The sequence below is a fragment of the Diplodia corticola genome (assembly GCF_001883845.1).
Source record: "Diplodia corticola strain CBS 112549 chromosome Unknown scaffold38, whole genome shotgun sequence".
Lineage (NCBI taxonomy): Eukaryota > Fungi > Ascomycota > Dothideomycetes > Botryosphaeriales > Botryosphaeriaceae > Diplodia > Diplodia corticola.
Genome location: NW_017971517.1, coordinates 231987 through 257127, shown reverse-complemented (window position 1 = coordinate 257127; position 25141 = coordinate 231987). Strand labels below are relative to the sequence as shown.

Sequence of the window (25141 nt, the reverse complement as noted above, 5' to 3'; positions counted from 1 at the left end):
TTGTCGGGTTTCCCATTCCCATTTGCCGCGCTTAGTCATCCATTGGCTTGTCCACGAGCTCGACGCCCACAGGCCTCTGCGGCGCGTCCTCGACCGGGACCGAGGTGGCGTCGACGTCGCGCAGGCTGCCCATGCTGTCGCGCTTGCCGGTGCCGATCAGGCTTTGTCTTGCAAGGCTGCCGGACTTTCTGGGGAAGCGGGAAGCGGCGGCACCGGTGCGCCCGAGAGAGTTTCTCTTCTCGACCGTGGTTGCACTGGTAGGCGTAGAGGAACCGTCGGACGTGATGCTGTCCCGGTTGGAAGCGGAGATGGTGGTGGATGCGATGCTATCCCTGTTCGAACCTGTACTGGCAACCGAGGCGGCAGTACCGTTCGTCGCGACGGGCTTTGGGGGGGAGTCATTGAGAACGGGCGAGCTCTCAGCACTCCCGGGGACCTCAAGGGAGTCGCGTGCTTTTCCTCCAGTTCCGCGACGCTCTGTAGGGCTGGTGCTGCTGGTGGCGATCGGAAACCGGGTCTCCGGTCCTCCTGTGCTCCTATCCCGTCGATGTGCACGCTGTGTTGGCGCGGGACTTGACGCGCGGCTGCGCGAGGCAATGGCCCGCGCGCGCTCTTCCATGTGAATGCGGCGGTTGCTCTCGTCAGTGCTGATTGCCCGCGGCCTGGCAGAGGTGGAATTGCTGTGTGCAAGGGCCGAGGCACGCTTCAGCTCGCCGAAGATGGCGTCCTTGTGGGCGAACAGGTCACGGATCAGACGGTAGGCGTAGCGCTCGTTCATCGTGAGCGAGTTCTCCTGGCGTGGCCTCAGGATGCAAGGGGACAGCGTAGTTGCCAGGGTGGCGATGTAGGTTTCGTCCGCAGAGGTAAGCTCAATTAGGCGGACAAAGTGGGTCGTGATCGCATCAAGCGTAGCAATGTTCGCAAGACGAAGCTGACCGAGGGTGGACTGGATGACGGATAGACGCGCATCCTCGCTCGTGGAGGGCGCGGTCGTGCTGTAGATCGTCTTGACAATTTCGTAAACGTGAGATGAGACGAGCGAATCTGCCGATCGTCAGCACTTTGGGAACGCCACCGTCAGAACTGGATACCGGCTTACCAGGGAGCTCGAGGAGGTACAACTTCAAAACACTCGCGACGATGGGTATCTCATACTGCTCGAGAATTTCATGGGAAAAGGGCTTGCCGGTGTTGATCTCAGCTCGGAGCTTGTGGGTGGCTGCCAGAGGCACATCCACCAGCCAGATTCCGCGACGAACTTCGTCGCCTTCGAGATCTGGGTAGTCTGCTCAAGTCAATATCTTAACGATGGAGGGGAGGAACGGGCATTTCGCTTACGGTTGTCGAGGAAGGTCAGGATCGAGGTGACAATAATCGGCACCCGCTTGCGGTCCGAGCGGGCCCTGGCCTCGAGATCAACACCGAAAGTTTGCTCATCAACATTATTGTAGTAGTTTTCGTATGTCACCACTTTGGGGACGAAGTGGCCGGTGTGGTAGTTCTCCAGGAGATACCTCAGGTCGCCCAGAGGCTGGACCGTCTCCTGGAAGAGCATCATCTTGTCGATGGTGCTTTGGAGGGTGGGCATGACGTTGCTGATGGCACCCGAGAAGTCCAGGATCACGGCCTTGACGGCCTTTAGGCGATCCAGCTCGCAACGCTCCATGAACTTCAAATGCTCTACCATCGACTCTTCTAGGTTGCAACGCAGGAAATCCAGCTTCTTCACGGCAGCCTTGTAGCGCTCGTCTGCCTCGCGGGCCTCGCGGCGGAGCCTCTCGGAGGGCGTCTCACCCGGGCGAGCAGTGTTCATGGGATTCCAGCCGGACAGGAACTCGCCGACGGCGCTAGAGGGCGAATCGGCCGTGTTGCTGTCCGAGGACATGACGGAGGACACCCTTTCCAGCGGCTTCTTCTTGTCGGGGATCCCGGTCATCTGGAAGACCTTGGGCCTGAACTGGTAGTTCATCTTGGAGCTGTTTGCGAAGGTGCTGCCGACGTTGCCCAGGAGCCTGAGGAAGCCGTGCGAGCACAGATCCTGGCCGATTCTCTCGGCGTAACTCACGCTCGTTGCGCCCATGTGGTTCTGGATGTAGTCGGTAATATCCGCACCGGAAGCCACGTTCTGGTAGGTGCCGATGATGGGCAGCTTGTACTCGCCCAGCTTGATGTTCTCGAGCATGTGGGTGAGGATTTTCTTCATCTGGTCCGGGGGGTAGGTGTCATCGCCGATTTCGATGGGCTCATCCTCGACATCCTCGGGCTCGGAGATCTTCACGGTAGGGGTGTTCTTGGGGCTCTGGGCCTCGTGCCTGGGGTCTTGGAAAGCGAGCTTGTCCTCTTCCTCCAGGTCCTCGACCAGGCGGCACTTGTTGTAGTACTGGCTGCGGAACTTGCGGACGGCCTCGGCCTGCTTGTCGTGGACCTTGATGCGCGCCTGCAGGTCGTCCTGCGAGTTCTGGACACGGGCGGCATGGGCCTCGCACCAGCGGCCGAAAGGCTGGACGACCAGCTCGCGGATGTTGGAAGCGATCTTCTTGTGGCTCTGCGAGGCCTGCTCCATCTCGGTGCGGACGCCTTCGTAGGCCTGCGGGGGGGCTGGTTAGCGGCGCGGTCGGGCTGGGCCGCAGAGCGCATGGCGGACTCACCTTGCGCACACTGGCACCATCGTCGCGGCCAAAGCCGCCAGACAGGCGGTCGGTGGCAGGGGCGATTTCAGAGAGCTTGCCGGCGTAGGCGTCTTCGGCGTCGGCGCGCAGGCGGGCTATTGTGAGCACCTGTTCGTTTTCTTGGACGCCTTGCTGCAGCTTTCCGAACAGCACGCCCAGGCCTTGGAGAGGGTCAGCACGGCGCGCGCGCTCGCGGGGCAGCAGGCAGCAGGCAGGGGGAGCGCACCTCCAGCGTAGTCGCCGGACCAGAAGGAGTTTGCGAAGCCAGAAGACATGGTGCTGCGCTGGCCGGCCCGCGAATCAGCTAGCTAGGGAGGGTGCGAGGGCCGCGGGCAGGCGAGGTCGGCGGCGAGGCAGGCGAGGAGCGAGGCAGCGCTTTGGCGAGAGGGGTGTGGAGGGCGTCGTGTCCGAGGCAGCGTCGCTGGCGTGCATATAGTTTAGGGGGGTGTTGAGTGCGGTGCGAGAAACGCTGCAATTGGCCTCTCGGGGATCGTGCTCTTTGAGCGGTTACACGAGGGCGACGGCCTGCGCCCTACCGGCGCCTGGCCCTAGCAACGCTACTCAGCCCCAGCTCGGACCGACCGTTGCCAAATATACTCGTCCTCCGCGTCACTTCATCGTCGCTTGCCGTCGCTCTCCTGCGCGCGCCGCCGATCTGCACCCAATCTCTCCCGCCTGGAGAGCCCTACCCGCCGGCCCACTGTCCCTCCTCACCACCAGCCGCCTGCCTGAGCCATGTCGGCCGCCGCCGCCCAGCTGAGCACCGCGCGCCAGCTGACCTACTGGAAGCGATGCCTCAAGACCTACCTGCCCCACCTGTACACGTCCAATGACTGCAACCGCATGACCCTGGCCTTCTTCATCGTCGCCGCCCTCGACCTGCTGGGCGCCGTGCGCGACTCCTGCTCCGACCAGGAGCGCCGTGACTACATCGACTGGGTCTACCGCAACCAGCACCCCGACGGCGGCTTTCGCGCCTCGCCCGCCATGGACCTGGCCGCCGCCCGCTCCCCGGAGAACGGCCACTGGGACCCCGCCAACCTGCCCGCCACGTACTTTGCCCTGCAGACGCTGCTGGTGCTGGGCGACGACCTGCAGCGCGTGAAGCGCCGCGAGTGTCTCCAGTGGCTGCCGCGTCTGCAGCGCAAAGACGACGGCAGCTTCGGCGAGACGCTGGGCGAGGGCGGCCGCATCGAGGGCGGCCACGACACGCGCTTCATCTACTGCGCTGCCGGCGTGCGCTGGATCCTGCGCGGCTTCGTCGACGGCGACGTCGACGGCGTGCAAGACATGGACGTCGACGCCGTTGTGCGCTGCATCCGCGCGTCCGAAGTAGGTGCTGTTGCCTCGCCGCGCCCTCCTTGGCTACTGACTGCCTCCAGACCTACGATGGAGGCGTATCCGAAGCCGCCTACCACGAAGCTCACGGTTCGCCCATCCTTGCGCGCCTCTGATTGCGATTCCACCGTCTTTTCTGACCTTTCGCAGCCGGCTTCACGTACTGTGCCATCGGCGCGCTAGCCATGCTCGGTCGGCTCCCGAGTAATGCAGGCACTCCTGTTTCGGGCCATCCCTTGGCGGGCTTGTCCGACCCTGAACTCACCGCGCGGTGGCTTGTGGCACGTCAAACGCTCACGCTAGACGAGGAAGACGCCGTTGACGCGGCTGACGGCGAGGAGATTGGCGCAGCCAAGACGCCAGCCGACGTTCCTCCCGTTGTCAAGCTGCACGGCCTTCCGACCCAAACCACTGCGCTTGACTTGTTGCAATGGGCGGGCTTCAACGGCCGCTGCAACAAGATCGCCGACACCTGCTATGCCTGGTGGGTGTGTGCATCCCTATCGGTGCGTACCCAGAAGCGGCCTGCCTAGTCCGTTTCCCCGACGCAACGACTCGTGTTCTGATCCTCCCCCTTCTTAGATGCTTGGTAAGGTCCACCTGGTCTCGCAGCCCACCGCCCGCCGCTACCTGCTGGAGAAGACACAGCACCTGGTTGGCGGCTTTGGTAAAGTGCCTGGCGACCCTCCGGATATCTACCACTCGTACCTGGGGCTGGCTGCTCTGGCGCTGTTCGGCGAGCCCGGCGTTAAGCCCATGCGCGCGTCCGCGTGCTTGAGCGAGCATGCTTGCCAGTTCCTTGAATCACTGCCATGGCGCAAACAGATCACCGGGTGAATCACGCCCACACACTATTCGCATTGATGAACGTACGTGAAATGCAGGAAAAGATGTTGAAGACGCTTGGCCCAGCAGAACCGTTGTGCAACCAGTCTGCTCCTCTCTCCTACGAGAGGGCAAAGTAAAAGTAGTATTGATATGCTTCCGCGGTCCCAAACCGCGTAAGCCTCTGAAATCTCCTTCAAAAATAGATTCTTACGGGCAGCCCTAGTTGCACCCTAACTCCCACGCCTGAACTTTTCTTGCTGAACGAACCCATCCATGTCCGGGCTGTCATTACTCTTCCTCGGCATCGTCTTCTTCCGGCCCGCCGATATTCCTTTTGACCTCAAAAACGACGGCTGTGTTCTTGCCGGGGTATTTTCTCCATCTGCCCAACTTGAGCTCCTTCGCAACGGCCGCTACAACACAAATGCCGTCCTTACCCCTGTCGCCCCTCTCGAAGACTGACAGATCGTTCACCACACCCCTGACATTCCCCACTGCGGGCTGCAGATCGTCGGCGGCACCGTTCGCCATGACGGCGTCGCCGTCGACGTCCGCGCCGCCTTGCTGCCGCTGCTGCTCCCGGACGCGGCCGACGGGCCCTAACGCCTCGATTCTACGCCCTTCCTTGTTGATCTTCCACGCCCTGATCCAGCCGTCCCAGCTACCGCTGAGGATGACATCGGTGTACGGGATGGTGGTCAGCGCTGTGATCCACCGGGGCTGCGGAGGCGGGAGCCAGGCGTCGTCGTCGATCTCGGCGTCGGCATAGACCTCGGCAGGGCGCATGGGCGGGTCCACGCCGTGGGCGAGCGGGACGGTGAACACGGGCTTCTTCTTGTTGATGGACCACAGGGAGATGGTGCCGTTGTCGCTGCCCGTGACGAACGTCTCCTCGTCGACGAGCGCGACGCGGTCGATGCTGCCTTCTACGAAGCCGCCGTTCTTCGCGCCGCTGCTGTTGCCGTCCAAGCGGTTGGTCTTGGTCACGCTCGACCCGCCGCCGCGGAAGACGAGCTGGGACTCCTCGACCACCTTCCATAATCTCGCCGTGCGGTCCCGTGCGCCCACGCTCACGCACCGTTCCTGCGCCAGTGCGGCAATGTCCACCACCAAGTCCTGGTGTCCGAAAAGAGTCTCGACGTAAGCGAGCTCGTCCAAACTCCACGTCTTGATTGTCCTGTCGGCGCTTGCGCTGAACAACTGGTTCTTGCCGCGGCGGAAGGCGAGTGAGATGACGGCGTCCCGATGTTGGCTGAAGACCTTCAGAGGGCTAAGGTCTTCGGCGCGCCAGATGATGAGCTTCTTGTCCGCTCCACCAGTGGCAACGAACTTGCCGTCTGGAGAGACTGCCACGCATAGTATGGGTGCGGTGTGATGTTGGTAATTCGGGTCGTTGGCGTGGTTCTTGTTGCCCTTGGTCCAGGCAACCTGAGAAGGGGTGGTTCGAGGGGCTAGATTCGAAGGATGCTCGACGGTAGGGTCCAGAGGAGCGGGTATCGACCATTTGGCCAAGCACATGTCTTTGGTGGTCGTATATGCGTAAGGGGGGTGTGTTGCGATTGCTGTGATGGCTCGGTTGTCTCGGCGGAAGAAAGCATGTGTTGCTGAGGGGAAATCCACGCTCGACGCTATGCGCCGATAGACGCGGCCTTTGCTCTCGGCAACATCCTCTTTCAATCGTTCTGCGATCAGGTCCTTGTCGATTTCTGCGGCGTCGAAGCCGGCCTCGTCGACCTCTTCACGAATGTTCTCCAGATAGCGCTCGGCGAGACGCAGGCGGCGCTCAGCTGCGGTTTCGTCTTCGGCCTCGGACGAACGGTCGCTCTCATGGTCTACTTCGTCGCGCGGCCGGTCGTCTTGGTCGTCATCGGACTCGCCGCTGGAGACAGAGTCCTCGCGGCGCTTGCGATTCCGTTTTTCTGGGGCGGGGGCAGAGGTCTGCGAACGCTTCCTTTTCCGCTGCGATGCCGGGGCCGTGAAGAAGGACGACATGTCGGCGGACACGGTAGCGCAATTGGTAGGATGGCGTGGGTGGGCGGGCAGGCAGTCTGCGCGGCGGATAGTCGAGGGCGAGAAATAAATTCGAGAATTCGCGCCAAGACTTTGGCCGTCGGCGAGTCCCAAGCTCCGACGTGACCAGGCCGGCGAAGCTCCAGCGCGGCCAGGCAGCTGGAGCTTCCGTCAACACCACAGCTCCCGCCGCTGCATCCGCTCGCACCCCGCCCTTCTTCTCCCTGCAGCTCAATCCACCCGTCCATTCCGTTCCAGCCGTTCTTGACGCCCGTCCCCATCCTCGACCCTCCAACACCCACACCCCACCGCCGCCAACATGTTCGTTCCATCGCCCCGTCGCTGCCGCGGCACCGCGCTGACTAGTCTGCAGGGAGGTCTTACTCGGCATCACGGGCAAGGACTTCACCATCATGGCCTCCTCGAAGGCCGCCATGCGCGGCGCCAGCATCCTCAAGGCCACCGACGATAAGACCAGACCTTTGAACAAGCACACGCTGTTGGCCTTCTCCGGCGAGGCGGGCGACACCAGTGCGTTTCTATCCCCGCGCAGACCCCACCGCTCCGTTCCATACTGATCGTGATTGCAGTCCAATTCGCAGAGTACATCCAAGCCAACATCCAGCTGTATTCCATGCGTAACGACACCGACCTCGGCCCGTCGGCCGTCGCGAGTTTCGTCCGCGGCGAGCTTGCACGAGCCCTGCGCTCGCGGAGACCCTACACCGTCAACCTGCTGCTCGGTGGCATGGACCCCATCAACGACAAGCCGAACCTCTACTGGATCGATTATCTTGCCGCCCTGGCCCCCGTTCCGTACGCGGCACACGGCTACGCTCAGTACGTCATTTTGCTCCCCGTCCATGTCGAGAGCACCATGCGAGAAGAGAAGATTGCTCCAGAACACCTTGGCAAAAGCCATGGGTTACTGACGTTTTGGCCGTGCACAGGTACTACTGCCTGTCTATCCTTGACAAGCACCACCACCCGGATATCTCCCTAGACCAGGGCATGAAGATCCTGCGCATGTGCTCGGACGAGTTGAAGAGGAGGCTGCCCATCGACTTCAAGGGCCTTTCCGTCAAAATCATCACCAAGGAAGGCATAAAGGAGGAGGACTTCAACGACGACGCGCCCGTCTTCCCTGCGTAGAGTACCTGGTTCTCTCCTCTCACATTGATGGCAGAAGGCTGGTGCGCACTGCTACTGCTAGCGGTGGCGGTGGTTGACGAATATGAACGATGCTTGCTGGGAAAGAGGCATTGATTGGCGTTTCATGACATGTGTACAATCATCCAGTTTAGTGAGTCCGCGGCCGGCATTAGAGTCTCACAAATCTATTGGCGATAAGGCCCCAGACTCAACCATCCGCTCCCCTCATGAAGGGTGCGATGCTATAGTACATGCTACGGGCGCAGCATCGGCCGGATTGCAACCAAATTTAGTTAGTGTAGTATCCACGCTGTGCCCTGTGGTGAGATGTGCTCTTCCTTTTTTTTTTTTTTTTTGCATGAATGAGATGCATCATTGATTCTTGAAATTTTGCTGCGTGAAATTAGAAATCAGACATAGGAATGGGCATGGCCTTGTCAGGCCTGTTAGACCACGACAAGATAAGAGATAGCTGTTTATCAGTATGCTATGCTAGGAGGTGGATAAGTATGTAAGATTTTAATGCTTTGACCGGTTGCGTGGTTCCTGGTTTAGACAGCACCCGTGAATCCCTTCAGGCTGAACATTGGTCCACCTCCGTCACACCCTCTTCTCTCTCATCCTCATCATCCGCCATATAGTGTTATTTCTAGTGAGAGATTTTCCCTGAGACAAAAGAATGCTCACAAGAGGCGAGCACACACGTATAAGGTCAAGAAAAAGGTCGCAAGAGTGGGAAACCTTATCAGCATGTTCCTTTCTCAAGCCATGCAACCGACATAGCCACTACAGAACCGATTCTCTCAATTATGTTGTATTCGCTTTTTTCCCTTCCCAGAAAACATTTGACTGTGAATACGAGCGACAATTGAACACAAGTGTACCGTCGTTCCCGAGAATCGCCTTTCTGAAAGCAAGTACCAAGGCGGGATAGAGGCGATGAAGAGATTTACAGAAAGTTTGCCCGTCGAACGGGATAGTGGTCGGCAATGATATATAGTCACACCTCCCACTAGCATTTCGCCGAACCGGAGACAATATTGGGCTATTGCAAGCCCTTCCTCGGCTGTGAACCCAACAACAAGAAGCAAAACACCGAAGATAAATTTCACATGCTTCCACCGTTGTTATGCATCTGGACCTCGTGACGACGGTTGGGGTCCAGACGACGACAATAACAATTGAACTCGACCAAAAGAAAAAACTTATCGAGAGCCGCAAAAGCAGGCCGAAATGTGGCCCAAAAGTTGCCCTTCGCAGGAAGTAGAAGAGCAAAGGGTCACTGGAAAGAGTTCACAAGAAAGATAGCGTAATGAGGTATGTCTATACTGCTCGTTGGGTCTTCCAGGCTCTCAACCGATTCCTTCGATCTGTCGACTTGGATTTTCAAAATCGGTCCCCTTGGTAGCCCATGAACGGGTCGAATCCGTCGTCCGCCACAAAATTCAGCCCGTCGAAGCCCTGGCTTACGCTGCGCAGCTCTTCGCTCCAAGTGTCTCCTCCCTCTGTACCGTCCTCGTCTCCCCAGCCGTTGTGGCTGGTGCTGGTATGCACTGGCCCCAGCAGTGGGGCCGGCTGATGCGGAAAAGGTGCGAAAAGGTATCGCATGATCATTTGTTGGTGGGTCGTGGATGAGCTGGACGTGGCTGAATACGCCTCCGTCGTCGTTGTCGTCGTCGTCGTTGTCGTGGTGGTGGTGGTGGTGCCTGTGGTGGAGAGTGGGCCATGGGTAGAATCCTCATTGTCGTGAAAGCGGGGTGCTGCAAGACGCTGGCGCTTCGGGAGTACCTGCGATCCGGCCGATGGACTAGGGAATCGCGCCTCGCGTTTTTCTGGACGGCACGCGGATAAGGTGAATGCCGGGGCGCGGCCGCGGTCGACGAGGTTGGCGCCATTTTCCGTGTTCAAGTCCACATCGGAGAGGTTGTTTGTTTCGGCGGATGTGCCTTCGGATAGGGCTGGCGGTATGGTGTGGTCGCGATACAGAGCGTGCTCTACTTCTAACGGGAGCACGATCTTCCATTTCTGAACGAGGCTGCGGATAATGTCGAGACTTCCGGTCGCCCATTGATTATACTTGACTAAATCTTGGAAGCTGTTACAAGCAGCCGCTAAATGGCTTATTGCAGATATTGAAGGCAACTTGATAATGTGGATGGTGCACGCGGTCAACAGGCAGTGGAGTTGGAAGGTGAAAATACCATCCAGGCCGTAGAGCTGCCGGTGTCGTTCAAAGAGGTACGAGATTGTATTGGCCGATTGTCTACACACTTCCCGTGGGGACAAGTCGGATTCGGTGAACCTCGCCTTCAAGAATGGGCGGAAGAGTAGCAGGACTGCGGCGTAGTAATACATCCTAAACTAGCGTTAGCTACCCCTCGAATCTCTGCCCTTGCCACGTGAACATAAAGTGGATAGACTTTAACCCGTTCTACTGATGAGCAGTCTGATATGTTGAAAGGCAAAGTATCCATAAGGCGACTTTAAGAAGCTCAAGAGCTGTCCGAGACTATCCTCCGACACGGCCAAAGGTACGCCAGTGCCTCGAGATAACCGCGGGACACAATGGCAGTCTTGTACATGAAGGGCGCCCCGTACTCCTGCAAGCGATGATATGCGAGCTGTCTCTGCGGTTGCCTCGCCGTTGCTCGTGCGATGGCTGCGCTTGGGGGCGTGGAGGTAGAAAGAGTACACAGGCACTTTACAAGACTTACTGTAGGCTTATGACATGTGGCGGCGCATTCTCCACCGACTGTACCGTGGCAGGCAGCTTGGCAAACCATTGGGTGTATTTGCTGTATTCCTCTAACAACAGGCTTCCGCTTATTGTTCTCGAAGGAGCGAAGAACATTTGAAGAGTAGAGTTGACTATCTTGGAAAGGCTGATAACCTGTCGAAAGGTAGTTGACCCAAAACTTTTCCTAAGCTCGTTCACTTGGCCGTGCGCGACCCACTTAGAATCGTCTTTGGCAGAGTCCACTGGGGGGATATCTACTGTGATGGCGTTGTTTGGTATCAACGGTATACGCCCAAGAGTAAAACTGATGACCCTGGTAACAACGTCAGTAGGTGGACACACGTGGCGGCCTGAAAATCAACTGTGGCGAAGTAATCGCGAGCGGCTACGGCGTCGACAGCAGGCAAAGGATGAGAGACTTACTGATCTGTGACAAAGCAACCCCAAAAGACGTGAGCGCGAGCATCGTCCTCGATGAGTTCGATGCTTTGCTGATCTTTGGGTATTGTGTCATTGCGCAAGTGGAGGTTCAAATCAAGAGCCATCCGCGAGCTGCGACCGCTGTACTGCCACTGTGCGCTCAGGTGGGTGAAGTTGCCCTCAATGTGGCACAGGATTGATAGGGCAGCGGTCGTTGTCAGCATCGACGCCTGTTCCTCGTTCAACAGCCTGACTGCCTCCCCATAAAAGTCTAATCCAGCTGTGCCAGGATCGTCTTGGTCACGTCGGGCTCGTCGACTGCTGGAGAAGAGGCAGCCTGCGGCACACAGTGCGTTGACAAGTAGCTCGGAGCAGTAGCTAGTCCGGCCCGAGGCCATGTCAGCTCTGAAAAGCTGTTCCGGGAAGTTCTGGAAGAATTGGTGCTGCCAGGAGAAGTAAAGGGAGAGCAGATGCTCGATCCAATCAGGGTCTTGGGTCACGGTGGTCCAATGATTGACCGGCGGGCTTTGCGCGCCTGAAGATCTCCGCTCGTCTTGCGAGCCACTGGGTCCGGCACCCTTGACGAGCCCGAACTGCTCTCGGCCGGAAAACTCGGCCTCCATGCCTGGCGTGCTCTCCGGCTCCCACGGCAGCGTCTGGAGAAGGGCGTCGGAGCCAACAGACGCCAGGATGGAGGCGGGCTCGTGGCCCGCGCGGAGGCGGCGCACGATCTCACCGAGCTCCAGAGGTTGGGCCACTGCAATGGTGCGGACAAGGCTCTGGTATTGTTCAAGCGGTGGCGACGAGCGCAGGGTTGTCGGGACGTTCAGATCTAGGGAGCACATGGAGCCTCAGCAGATATCCCAAGCCAGTCCGCGACAGGCGTCATGCTCACAGGCATTTCTACTGCCGCCCGGCGGAGGGGACGCCGCACGGGCCTTTGAGAGCAAGCGCCCGGTGTGAAGGTCGCGTGCAATGGTGTGGAGGTCGTTGCTCATACGTAATGCTCGCATCACTTCTGCGACGTCGGTCTCGCTGGCGCGCTGCAGCGTCAGCAGAAGCGACTCCAGCTCGCTCTTTTCGCGCTCGAGATGCTCGACGTTTTCGCGGAGATAAGTCAGCCGACGCTGCTCGTCGGTCATGTCGTACTGGCACTGGCCATCTCGACCACGACACTGCGAGCAGGCGGGCCGCTTGCCGTCGCACTGCCCAGGGCGTAGCTGTCAGCTCACGGCGGGCGGGAAAGGGTAGACGGCGCTTGCGGGAGCCAACCTTGGTCTTCCGTCTCCGGCAGGGCAGGCAGGCGACTATGGTGATGCGGCCCCTCTTCGCGTACGTCGGCTTGCTGGGCGGCGGCGGCGGTGGCGGCGGCGGCGGCGGCGACGGGTCAGGAGGGGACAGGCGGAAAAGCTGCTGGCTGCCTCGGTGCAGCGGCGGAAAGGGGAGAATTGGTCTGCTCATGGCGGCGCAATGACATTGAAAAGCGTGGCGGGGGAGCGACGCCCTCGCGGAAGCATGCGCACGCTATGGTCGCGAAGCGGAGAGACAACGGAGAACGCTGGCGGGCGGCGGGTGGCGGGCGGCGGGTGGCGGGAGGCAGGCGGTGGGCTGGAGCGCCGCAAGAGCAGCGGAGGGGCTCGCGCAGGAGAAGCGCAGGAGAAGCGCGTTCAAGAGCAGCGAGCAAAGCAGTGGTTCACAATGCGGCTGCAGGGTGATGGGTGGGCGATGCCGGAATCGAGTCCGCCTCCGTCGCAGGAGGGCGGGCCAATCAGCGCGGCGACTCAGCGGCTCGCAGCAGACGTCATGAGCTTCGCCCACAGCCCAGCCCGAGCCCCGAGCCACCCGCCCGTCTCGAGCACCTCTACAGTCGGGACGGGCATCCTGAGCGCTATGTGCTGCCGACCGGACGCCTCGTGGCGCGGCGCGACCTCCGGGAGGGCTGGGGCGGATGCCGACCGCCGCATCCATCGTGTATAGCCCTGGAGTGCCACTTGCGCGTGGCGGCAACTGTGGTCGCTACACTTGCAGCCACTGCCCGCGGATGCCGGCACGAGCGCGGTGTCTCAGCAGACTTCCATCTGGACGGACGGGGACCCGGTCACTCACTCCGTACCTTACGGGCAGCGAGGCCGAGCGGATCAATGGACGGCCCGGGCCGCGCACACATAAAACGCCCGCCGGCCTTGCATCCTCTTCTCTCCTCCGATCAAAAAACAACAGAGCCAGCCACGACCACCGCTTTTACTCCTCCACAGCGGGCGTGTTGCCAGTTGCCTACGTGGCAGCGTGGCTCTGGAGAGCAACAATCCTGGATAGGAAGCTTTCTTCTCGTCGGGTCGTCTTAACTGATGGCGATGGGTTGAGAGCGTCGATGATGGGAGACATGCCGATGGAGGGGTTCGCGTCCGACTGACTTTCTTGTTTCCATGGGCGTCATGGTGTGCGCAATGCTGTCAAGTTCGTCGTGGCCTGAAGGCCTGGAACGCCCCGCCACACCTGCCTCGCACATGTACGGACGTACACTGCCAACGATTGACTAGGTATTGTGGATTGTTTCCCCATGAATGCGGCTAGTCTGATGAGTGACTTGCCCGTCCTCGCCCAACGTCATTCGGAGTCGTTGCCGGACTTTGCTTACTATTTCTCGGCAACCCACCCTCAGGTATTGTATTGTGGTTGAGCAAACGCCTCCGCCATGACCCTGACCCCACACTGGAGCAAATCGTGGAGGTTCACACCGTGCCATCCTTGCCATCCTTGCCATCCTCATTGCCAATGCTTCCCTCATTAGACTCATGCTGGGCGCGCGCGTTCTTGGGGTTCAACGGAGACTCGCGCCACTATGTTGTGTCAGGCGGTTGCCGAGAATAGAGACTGCGGGGAGAGACTGCCTACCAACTTGCCCAACGCTTTGCGCTGCTTCTTCCTCGGGACATTGGCCACCTGGTCTTCATGCGCTTTGACTATGCATCACGTCAGTGCCCATGCGCTCCCGTGGCTCCATGCAGAAAGGCTCACAGAACTTGTGCATGAGGATACTGTGGTGCTCGGCGTCGCTGCTATCGCTGGGAGCGGAAGCGGACGGGTTCGTTGCAGTCTTCTTTATGATCTCCACGATGGGTGAGGCGTGCCGATGCTCGCGCCCCATGGAACGACGCGAGGACTTCTTCGGAGTGACACTGAAAGCATTGGCGGAAACGGTCCTGGTAACGCGGCCACTGGCGGTGCGCTTTTGCTTCGTAGTGGTCGATTTGCCAGCCTTGGGATGAGTAGATGTCCCGGGCTCTCCACGACGCGCTGTACCGTGTTCCCTGTTCCGACGCGTCTCTAGTCGCATCTTGGTTAATCGGGGCCAACCCACCCAAGCCGTGCGAACTCACCACTGTAGTCGATCTTGTCGAGGTTGCGTAGCCCTAGCAGTACGTATCAATCGGGCCACGGAATCTGCGGATGGGGGCGTGCCTCACTCATCCTGGCGGGGCCGGAGTCGCGGCGAACTACGACACCTCAATGTGTGTCGAACGATTAGCACCTCGGTGGGGTTGTAAGTTGGTTCAAGTCCGGGGTGCAGGTGCAGACCACTGTCAACGGTGGAGGTGGCGCAGTGAGGCAGCAGCCGGGAGGTCCGCATTCGGAAGCTGTTTGCACCCTGAAAAGGAAAGAGCGCCCCGGCCGCTCGCGCTTGCAACTCCAACCCACGCTCCTTCCCCTTGATATTGCTGCCTTTCGCTACGCCGTCAACTTGATATTCTTTCGGTCTCGATGCAACAGACCTGCAGACCAGCCTCACGACTCCCATCGGGCGGCCAGTTCTGCGGAACATGGAGAGTGCTATCTCTTTGGCCGGCGCGATCCATTAGCATGTCCGCTCCTAGCTCAGAGAATGTGTGCAGGTTTTAGATGCCTACAAACGCATCTGACGACAGGGTTCCACTACCTATGTACGTCATGTGTCTATCACGGTTTCTTGCCAGACGAATAGTAACATGTCGGTGGATTGCCCTGATCGAGGAGACGGACCTTGATCCTCATGTGAGCAGTATTTCTCCTTTCGAGAAGAGAATCCTCGTAAATGACTCCGCGGATTCCTAGATGGAGACCCTCCCAGCACCACCGAGTCACGAGGTGAACCCTGTATGGCTGACATGCCCACCCTTTCGAGAGCCTCTGCCGCCTCTACCGCCAACTCCGCTGTCAAATCCGGCGGCAGGGGGGGTAGAATTGCCCCCACCCTCATCCTTCCCGGGCGCCCGTCACCGTCAACGCTTGATCCGACTGCTCTAAGCCCAGCTCGGCCACCAAGCAGCAGCCCCACCCAACATGGTGAAGAAATCGGGCACAAGAATGGTGGATCTCGGATCGGAGCGCCCGAGACCCTGGTTTCTCCTCGGTTGCGAGCAACATGACAAATATGCCAATATACGCGCTGGAGAAGATGGTCAGAGTGCTGATCACGCCTGAACCATCAAGCCACAGCTTGGAGTGCCCAGCCAATTAAGGAGCGCGGCCGGGGCCGCCATAAACCCTGCATAAATCTCAACAGCCTCAAGATATCGACTGCTTGGGGAAATTTGGTGCCATTCTCTCTCCACCTCGGGAAGTGCTTGATTAATCTCAACCAAACATCGGGCCTTCTCACGTACGTGCAGAGACACGGAAGTCCCTGCTGCTGTCCCTTTCTTTCTTTTTCTTTCTGAGAGTGTCCACGCCAAGAGCGCGGCATAGGGGGCGCCTAGAGAAACCAGCCTAAGGCGATTCTTCCCGTGGGCAGTCGAAGCAAGTGTGCCGACGTAGATGTAGGTTTGGACGACCTTCATCAGTAGCTGAAGCAGATGTCCAAGTGTGAACGCAAGTATTACAACAATACAAAGATAGGTGTTTGCTGCCCAGGTAGGTTGGTCAATTTCTAACATCACTGCCACAATGCACAAGATGACTGGTTTCTCCCAACTACTTCCATTTACTTCTCCAAGCTACCTGCGCTAAGTACCGCCAAATGGACTACCAACACAATGCTCAACAGCGCAGCAGACATCGTCGCTGTCGTCACAATCGCTTCATCTGTCTCTCGCCTCCCCCTATTTTATCTAAAAAAACGACAAAACTTCCAGGCTGATCTTAGCCGACAAGGGGATGTGCATGTACAGAAGCGGATGTAAAATGAGAAATAAGAGGTCATCACCGAAAAGCACTAAGAGAGATCCCGAGATCGAAATGCCGGTCTTTGTTGGGTGTGAAGAGAGTCATGACGGGTCGTAGCACTCATCGAGCTGTGTGAAAGCCAAACAGAACGCGTAAAGGGTATATAGCCGACCAGCAGAGACAAATCTGCTTGAAAACACAGGCAAAGGAAAGAGAACAAAAAAGTGTATGCTGAGAAAGAAGTCTGAGATAAGCCGACACTGTAAGCACGAGAACAAGGCGATTGCAAATCACGGTAGGAAAACTGAGTAGGGAAATGCGAGACCGAGACAAGGCAGGGTCAGAGGGAAGAAACTGCGGTGGGGCCAGGGTGGCGCTTATGGATGAGACCGTGGCGGGCGCTTAGATGGCGTTGCCGTTGACCTCGACCTCATAGCCCTCGCCCTTGGCCTTCAGCGCCTTGGCGAGCATCAGCTCACGCATCCAGTCAATTCGCTCGTCACGCGTCTTGACCGCAAAGTGATGGGTCTTGCCGTGTGCGACCGCTTTCTTGACAACGCGCTTCTCTGCCTCCGGCGGGCCGGTCGGGACAAGCTGGAAAGTGAAGGCAGAATCTTGCGGGCCGCTGCCTTCGCCTTCTTTCTTGCTGGCAAGTTTGAGACCTCTGAGCTTGGCTGCGAGCTTGTTGGACGCAATCGAGCTGCATGCAACGGCATACTGGTGCACGTCAATGGTGTCAAGGGCCATGGCCTCAGGCACCTCGGAGGCGTGCATGGCGAGTTGCGTGCCGGTCAGGCGGAAGTGTTGATCTTGCCACTCGTGCCGCAAAAGGCGAGTCCGGCGCTTCTTCATCCAACCGTGGTGGTTGACGCCCGCATACTGCGGGTGCGCATGAGCGTGCTGCGCCTCATAACGCGCCAGCAAGTGTTGCTTCAAGTCGTCCGATGCAGAGGAGGATGCCGCAGTGTGCTTCGCCCGCTGACGATCATGCAACGCGCGAGGCGCATCGGCGCTGCCTTGCAAGGTTGTCGCTGAGTACTCCGGATCCGACGAAGGGCTCAACACTTCGCCTTCATGCACCGGCGGCAGCGCAAACGACGGTCGCTGCCAATCAGCGGCACGCGACAGGTTGCTGGTGCGCTGGATGGGATCGCGATACTGCATGCTCGGGGGTACGGACTGGCTCGCGTCGCGCGATACAGGGCCCAAACTCACGTGTGTAAGCGGGACGTCCATCTCAGATGCGGGAGTGCCGAAGCGGTAGAGGCCGGGCGAAGCATTCGACGCCCGGCAGGGCGACATGGTGGTAGTGTACTCTGGCGGGTGCACCTGCTGGGGCGCGTAGTAAGGTTGTGCGGAATTGGAGCGCGGGATGCGCAGCTTCGGGAGACTCCTCAAGTTGTTGTGCGCGGGCTGCGTGTCTTGGGGCGGCTGAAGCGGGGGGAACATTTCTAGGGGCGGAGTGGTAGAACGCTGTTCGTCATACGGAGACTGCTGCGATTGCGGCGGCTCCACGTGTTGTAGATTCAGGAACTGCTTGACATTCTCCTGTGGATCACGCAGCTCCAGGTTGCGCAGGGACTCTTCCGTGGGCTGGACGAACTCAGGCATCTGTCCAGGGCCGAGAAGATCCGACGAGGCGACGACAGAAGGTAGCGCATCAGAAGTCGGGCGGTACACGTTGTCGACGACCTTGTTCGCAGCGCTAGCATTTCCTGGGTCTCCCGCCATGAAGATATGGCCGCCCTTTTCCGGCGAGATGGGAAAGCCGTGCTCGTGCTGTAGGCGCTGGTACAGGCGTTGCTGTTTGCGCCACTTGTGGCAGCGCTCGCCCTTTGCACAGCGATGAGGCTTTGGCAGAAGTTGCTCGATGGCTACGATGGACACGGATTCGGCAGGAGTGATGATATCGTCACCATGGCGGTGCCTGCGGCCTCGCCTCTTGCGGTGGCCGCCTGGCGACGTGGCGCCGTCATTGCCATCATCGCAGTCGCCGCGCTGGTGGCGCGACTTTGAGCGCTCGCGGGTGCGCGACTTGGTGCGAGTACGCGAGGCCTCACGGGTGCTGCGCGAGGCGTGGAGGCCGGTAGGGGGGCGGCTGATGTCTTGGAAGGGTGTGGGGGCGGGGCTGGCGCGGCCGTCGTTGCCCCTGAGGGCGTCGATGTGGTTCCACAACTGGTGCCTCTTGCCGAATGAGGATATTTCCAGCTCCTTCAGATCTTCGAACTGCATGTCGAGAAGCACAGCGCCGGTGATGTCGTGCTTCTCGAACTTGTCGAGGATGGCCTCCTCGAAACCCATGCTCGCCATCCACGCCGCGACCTGCTGCGCGGACCAGAAACGCACGTCGGCGGCATCGTCGTCGTGGTCGTGGTCATGGTCGTCGTCGTCATCGTCGTGGTCAGAGTAGTAGTCATGCGAGCCGTAAGCGTGCTGGAAGGGCACCGGGGTGGGCTCGTCGCGGAAGGCGGTCTCGGCGCGGAAGGCGGTCTCGGCGCGGAAGGCGGTCTCGGCCCTGGGCGGCATGTGTTTTGGCAGTAGTGGCGACATCTGCAGCGCGTACTCGTAGTTGAATTCGGCCGACGACAGGGAGGAGCGGAAGAGATGGGGCCCTCGGGGACCATCAACGGGCTTCAGCTCCTGCATCTGCTGCTGCAGGTCGAACTGGAAATGCCGGCTCGAATGCGGCGTGGGCACCTCATCGTAGGTCGATATCGTCGTCTGGCTCTTTCTGCTATCGCTCTGTGCCAGGACGGGTCAGAGGCAGGCGCGATGCGCGGGGCGGCGGGGAAGACTTACGGACTCGAAGCTGAACTTGGGCGACTGGGCATCCTCCTCGAACTCGCTCGACTCGTCCTCGAAGTCGGTGTCGAAGATCTCGGTAGCCTCGGAGACGGGCCGCGGCTTGTCGGAGCGGGCTTGGAAGAAGGGCTGCATCTTGCCGCGCTGGAACATCTCGACACCCGGGGGCAGCGGCGTCATGGGGGTTTGTGCCGCCTGCATCGGTTAGCAAGAGCAAGAGCAGCGGAGCGTGGGCCCGGGGGACGTACCATTATGACGCGCTGGGAGGAAGCTGGGAGCGGCTGCGTGGACCGGTGGGTTAGTCGAGAGCAGGACTTTTCTTGGAGCGCAGATCTACATGGGTCACGGCAAAGGCGCTGGCAAGACGGAAACACGTATACGGGTCCTGCGGGCGGTGGGAGCCCTCGCGGGCTTTTAGTATGTCAAACGGTTTCGGGCGTGCTCTGGATGAGACGGCGGGCTCTCCAATTGCGGGCGCGCAGCAGATGCGGTGTGGTCGCAGCAGAGCACATCGCGCGGGCCAGCACGGAAAGTCTCCTGCCCGGCCAATCCGCACCAGCGCCGCGTGCTGACTGGGCTCTCCCGCCGGCGCTTAAATAGGGCAGCACAAGCAAGATCCCCGCTGCGCGCCCTCATTCGCCCGGCCCTGCAAAGCTGGCGCGCCTCACGCCCCGAAACGGGCCATTTTGCGGCGTATCAACACCGGAGTCACGCCAGGGATCCTCGCAAAGGCCCGTCTCGCTTCGGCACGACAGGCGCGGGAACGACGAGGAGCGTGCGAGGCGTGCAGCGTGGCTGCCATGGCCTTCCCGTTTCCTGCCAGCTGCTCGTGTGTCACCACATGTACATGCGCATGCGACGCGCGATCCATACATTGGAACCCGTGTGCGACTCGTGCCCGCCCGGCGCGGCCTAGGGGCGGGCGGCGGGCTGGCGGGGCCAAGGGACTGCGCGACGGGCGCGGCGCGAGGAGATCAACGGCCGCGAGCTGTGCCCGCTTGCGTGACTTGCACACTTGGGATCTTGGGCGGCGGCCCGCTCGCCGCTGGCCACCAGCCGGTCTGACCGCGCGCCGCCGGAGCCGCACCGGCCTGGTGTTGCGGACTTGCGGCAGCAAAAACCAGACCGCAAAAGGGGCGACGACGCGTAGGTAGGGCAGCAATGGCTGGAGAAGCGAGCTGCGCGCCAGAGCGTGCCTGCGTCATGGCGGAAGCAGCTTCCCCGAGCCGAGTCGACCTACTCGACTCGACTCGGCCGTCTCGACCCGTCCCGTCCTCAGGCCTCGGATGCACGCTGCGCGGATGCGTGTCGGTGCAGGCCCGCTGCGGCTGCGGCTGCTGCTGCTGCTGCTGCTGCTGCTGCCGCTGCTGCTGCTTCCCGCACCAATATTGTATAATAAACTAAACTCCAATTTCCACCGCGACCGCATCCTGCGTGCGACGCCCGCCTGTGACGACGTCGCCGCCCACCACGCTGCGCCAGACTGCCGGGCCCAGACCGCTCCTTCACGTTGCACCGCCCAAGCACCGAAGCCGACGGCGGTGACCAGGCGAGCGGCCAACCAGTCTGCGAACGCCTCCTCCATCTTCTCACATGACTGCACGCGCTATGCGGCCCAGTCCACTTCTATCCACGCGGTGCGACCAAGACAGGAAAAATCTGTCCGGCGGGGCGTCCGTCGCGAGGATTGCCACTGGCTCCGCTCCTGCCAGGACGGGTACGACGCTCTGGGTGCTCCACCTTGATGAATCTCTGCTGTGTATCGTCGCCTCGCCGTCCGCTTCCGTGCGCATGCTTTGATCGTGCAGCCACGCAGCTCTGCGCTGGGAGCAGAAGCAGCGTTCGCCCGGAGATTGGGCTGGCGAGGGATCCCATGCCCGGTGCCAGCGCACCCCGCCATTTGCGTCGTCGATTCGCCATCGCTCCACCTCTTCGCAGTGCCGCCTCCGAGAATCGCCCCGCGACGCTCTCAACAATGAGGCTGGGGCCGGCAGGATTTTGGCCAGATAGCCACCGCTGCCGCGACAAGAGCGCCGGCCGCACCGCTCAGGCAATGAGTCGACGGCCGTCTCCAATTTACCGGCGTCACGGGAGGCTCGAGTCAGGTGGGGGCCTCTCTCGACGCTCGCATTCGCCGAGTGCGGTCAGCCGGGCATATTAGGAAATCTTGTCGGCGGCCAATCAGGCCGCGTGGACGGCGCGGGCTAATTATGGCGGGCGCTGGCGGGCGCTGGCGGCTAATTAGCCCGCAATCGCGCGTCGGATTGAGGCATTTAGCTGCCTTTATTTTCGTCGGCAGCGTGGGTGGGCCCTGGCCCCTGCCAGCTCAATCTCTGTCCTTGCACCCCACACCCGCTGGGCTGCGCGATTGGCAGAGACGGCTGCGCCCGAGCCGCACGGTCCCCAGCCTAAACTAGCGGAGCGAGAGCTTGTCATGCACCACGCACCACCATCACATCGAGCTGCAGCCAACGATTGCCGGGATTCCCACGGACTTCCGGCCGGCGACGCCTGTCATGGCTGGGAAACGTCGCCAGGCCTTGCCGGATCCAACCCCACGGCCGATGTCGTTGCACGGTTGCACCAATCTGCTCTTGTACGCCTTCCAAGCCCAACCTCCTTCCTCAATCGCTCCAGACTCGCTCCGCTGTCTTGGACGGCCCGGCTGCTGTGTCCGCGCGAACTCGGTCGCTCTGGCTCGAGGGCGCCGCACGGCGACTCGGTCACACGTCTCAGGCCACCCCAGCGTCTCACCGACCAGATGGCCTTCCTCCTTCGGCCGCTGACAGTCGCGCGCCGTGGTACAGCACGCAGTGACAGCAGCGGCGTCATCGGCAGCCGGATTGGCAATATTCATGCGATGTGATCGCCATTGATCATCTCGAGTAACGGGCGGCCCGCAAAGCCCTCAGCGCACGCTGCAAGTATTCCCCTGATGCATCCTGCTGACGGCAGCCACTCAGGCGAAGCCAAGAAAGTAAGATCACTATCACGACACGGTTTTCCCACACAGGCTCCAAGAGGGAGCCCTGGATCGAGGGCCTGCCGGGCTAAACCCTATCTCGTTTCTCCTCCGCACCCTGCCGTGGCGGATCTGCCCAGGGAAGATAGCCCGTCGATAGCTGTCCGCCCGCCGAGCGTGTACCCCTCTTTGGAGCTTGGGCCGCTCGCCGGCTCGCCGCGGCGGCTCTCAAAAATAGCGTGCCTTGGTGCATGTGGCCCGGGCGGAGTAACCCTAACCAATCGACCGCTTACCACCAATCACTGATGCCTGCACCCCTCCACCGTGGCACTCGGGCTTGCTTTGCCAGCCTCCGGAGCAAGCCCGCTGCAGGCCTCTAAGAATAGATGTGGAGCTATTAGCTGTCTTTTCCGCCTAAGAAGAAACATATAAGGTACTCCCCCTCACCGTCCTGGGAAAGGCAGCAGCACCGGTCTGAATAATTTGCCCTCTTTTTGTTTCTTACCTCCAGTCCAAAGTCCGCAGGTCAGACTTTGGTTTTCAATCATTAATCTAATAGTGTTCCGCTTGATCCTTACAGTCCCTCCACGGATCCCTCCCGCCGTGCATTAGCTGCATATTGCGCGTTGCATTGTTTTATCGGCTTCTTATAAACACCGTCCCAGTACTTCTCCATGTCGTCCGCCACGTCGGCATCCGTCCAAAAGTCCTCTACCAATATGGTGGGCACCAACATTGCTGCGAGTGCGAAGCAGTCTTCGACAAAGATGCACAGGAGATCACGCTCCGGTAAGTCGTTCGCAAAGTCGCGTCGCCACGCCTGGCGCTGACCGTCTTTCCAGGCTGTTTCACGTGCCGGCTGCGGAGGAAGAAGTGCGATGAGGGAAAGCCGGGTTGCAAGGCCTGCAGGCACCTCGGCCTCCAGTGCGAGTACAAGAGGCCCATGTGGTGGAGCAACAACGAGCACCGCCGCGCCCACAAGGAAAAGATCAAGAACATCATCAAGCGCACCAAGCTCAACGAGAAGTCGTCGCAAGCCATCTCGCTGAACCCCAACACCCCTCCGAGCCTCTGCCACTCTCTCCCCACCTCTGACGCCTACTCCGACGGCCACTCCAAGACCCGCGCAGCATCCATCGACTCGCAATTTTCCGGTGACTTCAACCATGTCTCGCCGCCCCACATTTACTCTGTCGGGATGCCGCAGCCCATGTACGACTCGTACGCTCAATTTCAGCACTTTCCCCCGTACGAGGTGGACATCAAGACCGAGCGCCAGATGTTCGTGAATGACATCCCAACGAGGAGAGACTCCACCATCTCCACCTTCAGCACCTTCCAGCCGCCCGCATTCAATGGCCTGCCGGCCTGCCCGGAAAACTGGATCCAGCAGGATTTCTTCGAGCAAAAGGAGGAATTCACCGAGGAGCCTCTCGACTTCAATTTTTTCGACTTCCCGCACGGGCCCTTCACTCCCTCGCACCAAGCCACCATCCAGGTCGAGGAGGGCGACCAGCACCTGCTCAACCATTTCATTGACAATGTGCTCCGCCTCATCTTCCCCATCTTGGAGGTCAACCAGCACGGCTCTGCGCGCTCAGATGTCGTCCTTCCGGCGCTCGAGTCCAACAAGTGCTACCTGCACTGCTGCCTCAGCATCGCTGCGCAGCACTTGAAGAACTCCGACCACCTCGAAGGCGAGCAGATTGACAATGACATTGTGCGTCACCGGTACCAGACCATTTCGGAGTTGTGCGAGGCCCTCGGCAGGGACACCGACCACATGCAAATCCTCGAGGCGGCACTCGCCATGATTTTCTTCCAGTGCGCCGTGGGCCGTCCCGACGACACGCTTCCCGACATTCCGTGGCACTCGCACTTCCAGGCCGCACAGAGTCTGATCGAGAAGCTCGAGCTTCCTCAGCACCTGCTTGCCCTTAACGGCAACCCCCACGCGCAGCCTCCCTTCAACATGACTCTTGCCTCCTGGATTGACATCCTGGGCGCGACCATGCTTGGCAGGTCTCCGCTCTTCGCGCACTGCTACCGCGAAAAAATGCTGGCTAGCTCGCCGACCGGACTCGCGGAGCTCATGGGCTGCGACGATCAGATTATGTATTTGATATCCGAGATTGCATGCCTCGAAGCGGTGAAGATGGAGAACATGGATGATGTCACGCTGTGCGCGCACATCAAACTGCTCGGCGACCAGATCAACCTGACTGAGCAGTCGTCGGGTCCCCTGGACAACTGCTACTCGTCGACGGGGGCCATTCGCCCGAAGCAGCTGAAGTCCAACATGACGACCGTCTTCCGCATTGCGGCCCGGATCTACCTGTGCAGCCTGGTGCCCGCCTTTGACCGGCAGTCCCCTACGAGCGTCGGCCTGGTGGAGCAGCTGACCGAGGCGATGAGCTTCATTCCCGCGGGACCCGAGGGCTTCGACCGCTCCCTGGTCTGGCCGCTCCTCGTTGCGGGGTCTTACTCGCTCGAGGGATCGGCGTTCCGGTCCATGTTCGCAGAGCGTGCCGCTCTTATGGGAGAAACGGCCGAGGTCGGCTCTTTTGGCCGCATTAGGGAGCTCCTGAAGGATGTCTGGGCCATCAATGACGACAACCTCATGAGGGGGGACAAGCAGAGCGTCCACTGGCGGGACGTGATGCACCAGAAGGGCTGGGACTTCTTGTTGATCTAGAAGCCTTCCCGCTGGTGCATCCTGGTCGGAATGCTGCCCCCCCTCGGAAAGGGAACGCCACGACGGAAGTACATACACATGACGAGACGGCCGATATACCCAACGATACCCGCACCCGGACAGTGCAGGATTCAACGACATATATATACACACAACACACACACGCGCGCGCCCTTTGGCTTCTTCTGCACATATTACCAGCAGCGTTGTTTTATACCCACCTTTTAATTTTTTTTTCCCTCGCATCATTTAGACAGTTAGCATGCATCGTCTGGCTTACGGCGTTCAGGAGAACAGAGCATTGCCGGATGACTTGATGAGTTCGCACGCATGTTCAGAGCATTGCCTGCGCCTAGCTTCGTGCGCTAGGCATCTGGGGGGGTTCA

The 25141-nt window shown here is 60.0% G+C and overlaps 8 protein-coding genes across 8 annotated transcripts; 3 read left to right on the top strand and 5 right to left on the bottom strand.

Moving 5' to 3' along the window:
• Positions 1–31: 31 nt before the first annotated feature.
• Positions 32–2944, bottom strand: BKCO1_3800089 (and fes cip4 domain protein; the record flags this gene model as incomplete). Its single annotated transcript, XM_020275303.1, has 5 exons — positions 32–1044; positions 1100–1285; positions 1339–2587; positions 2649–2830; positions 2896–2944. 5 exons carry the CDS (start codon positions 2942–2944, stop codon positions 32–34), a joined length of 2679 nt encoding a protein of 892 aa, XP_020128729.1.
• Positions 2945–3404: 460 nt separating this feature from the next.
• On the top strand, positions 3405–4844 carry BKCO1_3800088 (geranylgeranyl transferase type i beta subunit; the record flags this gene model as incomplete). The annotated part of the gene is made up of 4 exons (XM_020275302.1): positions 3405–4001; positions 4052–4097; positions 4158–4513; positions 4590–4844. The coding sequence occupies 4 exons, from the start codon at positions 3405–3407 to the stop codon at positions 4842–4844; spliced, it is 1254 nt and encodes a 417-aa protein (XP_020128728.1).
• A 279-nt stretch (positions 4845–5123) lies between these two features.
• On the bottom strand, positions 5124–6827 carry BKCO1_3800087 (wd g-beta repeat containing protein; the record flags this gene model as incomplete). Its single annotated transcript, XM_020275301.1, has 1 exon — positions 5124–6827. The coding sequence occupies one exon, from the start codon at positions 6825–6827 to the stop codon at positions 5124–5126; it is 1704 nt and encodes a 567-aa protein (XP_020128727.1).
• Positions 6828–7258: 431 nt separating this feature from the next.
• On the top strand, positions 7259–7997 carry BKCO1_3800086 (proteasome subunit beta type-2; the record flags this gene model as incomplete). Its single annotated transcript, XM_020275300.1, has 3 exons — positions 7259–7376; positions 7436–7685; positions 7796–7997. 3 exons carry the CDS (start codon positions 7259–7261, stop codon positions 7995–7997), a joined length of 570 nt encoding a protein of 189 aa, XP_020128726.1.
• A 1386-nt stretch (positions 7998–9383) lies between these two features.
• On the bottom strand, positions 9384–12296 carry BKCO1_3800085 (c6 transcription factor; the record flags this gene model as incomplete). Its single annotated transcript, XM_020275299.1, has 4 exons — positions 9384–10353; positions 10712–11047; positions 11158–11986; positions 12050–12296. The coding sequence occupies 4 exons, from the start codon at positions 12294–12296 to the stop codon at positions 9384–9386; spliced, it is 2382 nt and encodes a 793-aa protein (XP_020128725.1).
• A 1590-nt stretch (positions 12297–13886) lies between these two features.
• BKCO1_3800084 (atpase aaa) lies at positions 13887–14625 on the bottom strand (the record flags this gene model as incomplete). The annotated part of the gene is made up of 5 exons (XM_020275298.1): positions 13887–13994; positions 14050–14117; positions 14173–14481; positions 14535–14567; positions 14622–14625. 5 exons carry the CDS (start codon positions 14623–14625, stop codon positions 13887–13889), a joined length of 522 nt encoding a protein of 173 aa, XP_020128724.1.
• A 2073-nt stretch (positions 14626–16698) lies between these two features.
• BKCO1_3800083 (sam and ph domain containing protein) lies at positions 16699–19349 on the bottom strand (the record flags this gene model as incomplete). The annotated part of the gene is made up of 3 exons (XM_020275297.1): positions 16699–19038; positions 19096–19293; positions 19347–19349. The coding sequence occupies 3 exons, from the start codon at positions 19347–19349 to the stop codon at positions 16699–16701; spliced, it is 2541 nt and encodes an 846-aa protein (XP_020128723.1).
• Positions 19350–22734: 3385 nt separating this feature from the next.
• BKCO1_3800082 (transcriptional regulatory protein pro-1) lies at positions 22735–24755 on the top strand (the record flags this gene model as incomplete). Its single annotated transcript, XM_020275296.1, has 2 exons — positions 22735–22849; positions 22903–24755. 2 exons carry the CDS (start codon positions 22735–22737, stop codon positions 24753–24755), a joined length of 1968 nt encoding a protein of 655 aa, XP_020128722.1.
• Between the last annotated feature and the right edge of the window lie 386 nt (positions 24756–25141).